Source organism: Sitodiplosis mosellana, unplaced genomic scaffold, assembly GCF_009176505.1.
Source record: "Sitodiplosis mosellana isolate CC-2019 unplaced genomic scaffold, AAFC_SMos_1.0 Smas_scaffold_764, whole genome shotgun sequence".
NCBI classification, from domain to species: Eukaryota; Metazoa; Arthropoda; class Insecta; order Diptera; family Cecidomyiidae; genus Sitodiplosis; species Sitodiplosis mosellana.
In genome coordinates this window covers 1-1,004 of record NW_022596006.1, presented here as the reverse complement: position 1 = coordinate 1,004, position 1,004 = coordinate 1, and the positions used below count along the sequence as shown (strand labels likewise).

The following is a 1,004-nucleotide window of genomic DNA, read 5'->3' as shown; positions in this document are numbered from 1 at the left end:
GCCAATTATTCAGTGGGTCAACGTCAACTTTTGTGTTTGGCGCGAGCGATTTTGCGGAAAAATCGAATTCTCGTTTTGGATGAGGCAACGGCCAATGTCGATCCACAGTATGTTTATGCATTATCCAAAATATATTCGAAAAGAATATCGTTTCATACATTTTTCACTTTTTTGCAGAACGGATTTGTTAATTCAACAGACAATTCGAGAGAAATTCATTGCATGCACAGTTCTAACTGTCGCCCATCGATTGCATACCATTATCGATTCGGATCGTGTTTTAGTGATGGATTCTGGAAGAGCAAGCGAGTTTGATGAACCGCACAATTTGTTACAAAATAAAAATGGCATCTTCTATGGTATGGTCAAAGCCCTCGGAGAACATGAATTCGAACGCTTGTCACAAGTTGCACTTGAACAATTCCAATCAAAGCAAGCCGATAAGGTGAAGACGACAACGTTATGAAAAAGTAGAAACTAGAAATTAATTCCACACTATTTATGGATTTCAAATTGATTTGAAAATCGAATGAATAAAACAAACGTTTTTAGATTACGTTGAGAGTTATGACTTAAAAACCACACCTTCTTATTTTGAAATATTTACTCCGTTTTCTATCGAGTGATCGATACACAATGTTCGATCTTTTGGTTATAAATAAATTTTATGGGTTAAACACAATCTGAAGCTGATGATTTCAAAAATCTTGTATGAACAGGAACACTGTATCAGTCAAAAATCATTTAATGATATTTTATTTCAACTTTTCTTATTCTGATACAAAATATGTATGCTGTTAATTTTCGCTAACGCAACGACTGCTAGTGTCGAACGTAAATGCACGTAAATGCTGCATAATATTAAACGCACCCATTAATTTTTCATTGTTTTCCTATTAAGAATGGATGCGTTTGGTATTATGTGACTTGACACTAGCAGGACACTAGCAGTCGTAGCGCTAACGTTTTCGGAAACCGTGTTTCCATCATCAGGCGAGTTGAAA

At 35.6% G+C, this 1,004-nt stretch overlaps 1 protein-coding gene across 1 annotated transcript; it reads left to right on the top strand.

The window, feature by feature from the left end:
- Positions 1-6: 6 nt before the first annotated feature.
- Positions 7-579, top strand: LOC129570944 (ATP-binding cassette sub-family C member 4-like; the record flags this gene model as incomplete). The annotated part of the gene is made up of 2 exons (XM_055450668.1): positions 7-107; positions 178-579. Coding segments are annotated over 2 exons (390 nt in total), but the record flags the coding sequence as incomplete, so codon positions are not given.
- Between the last annotated feature and the right edge of the window lie 425 nt (positions 580-1,004).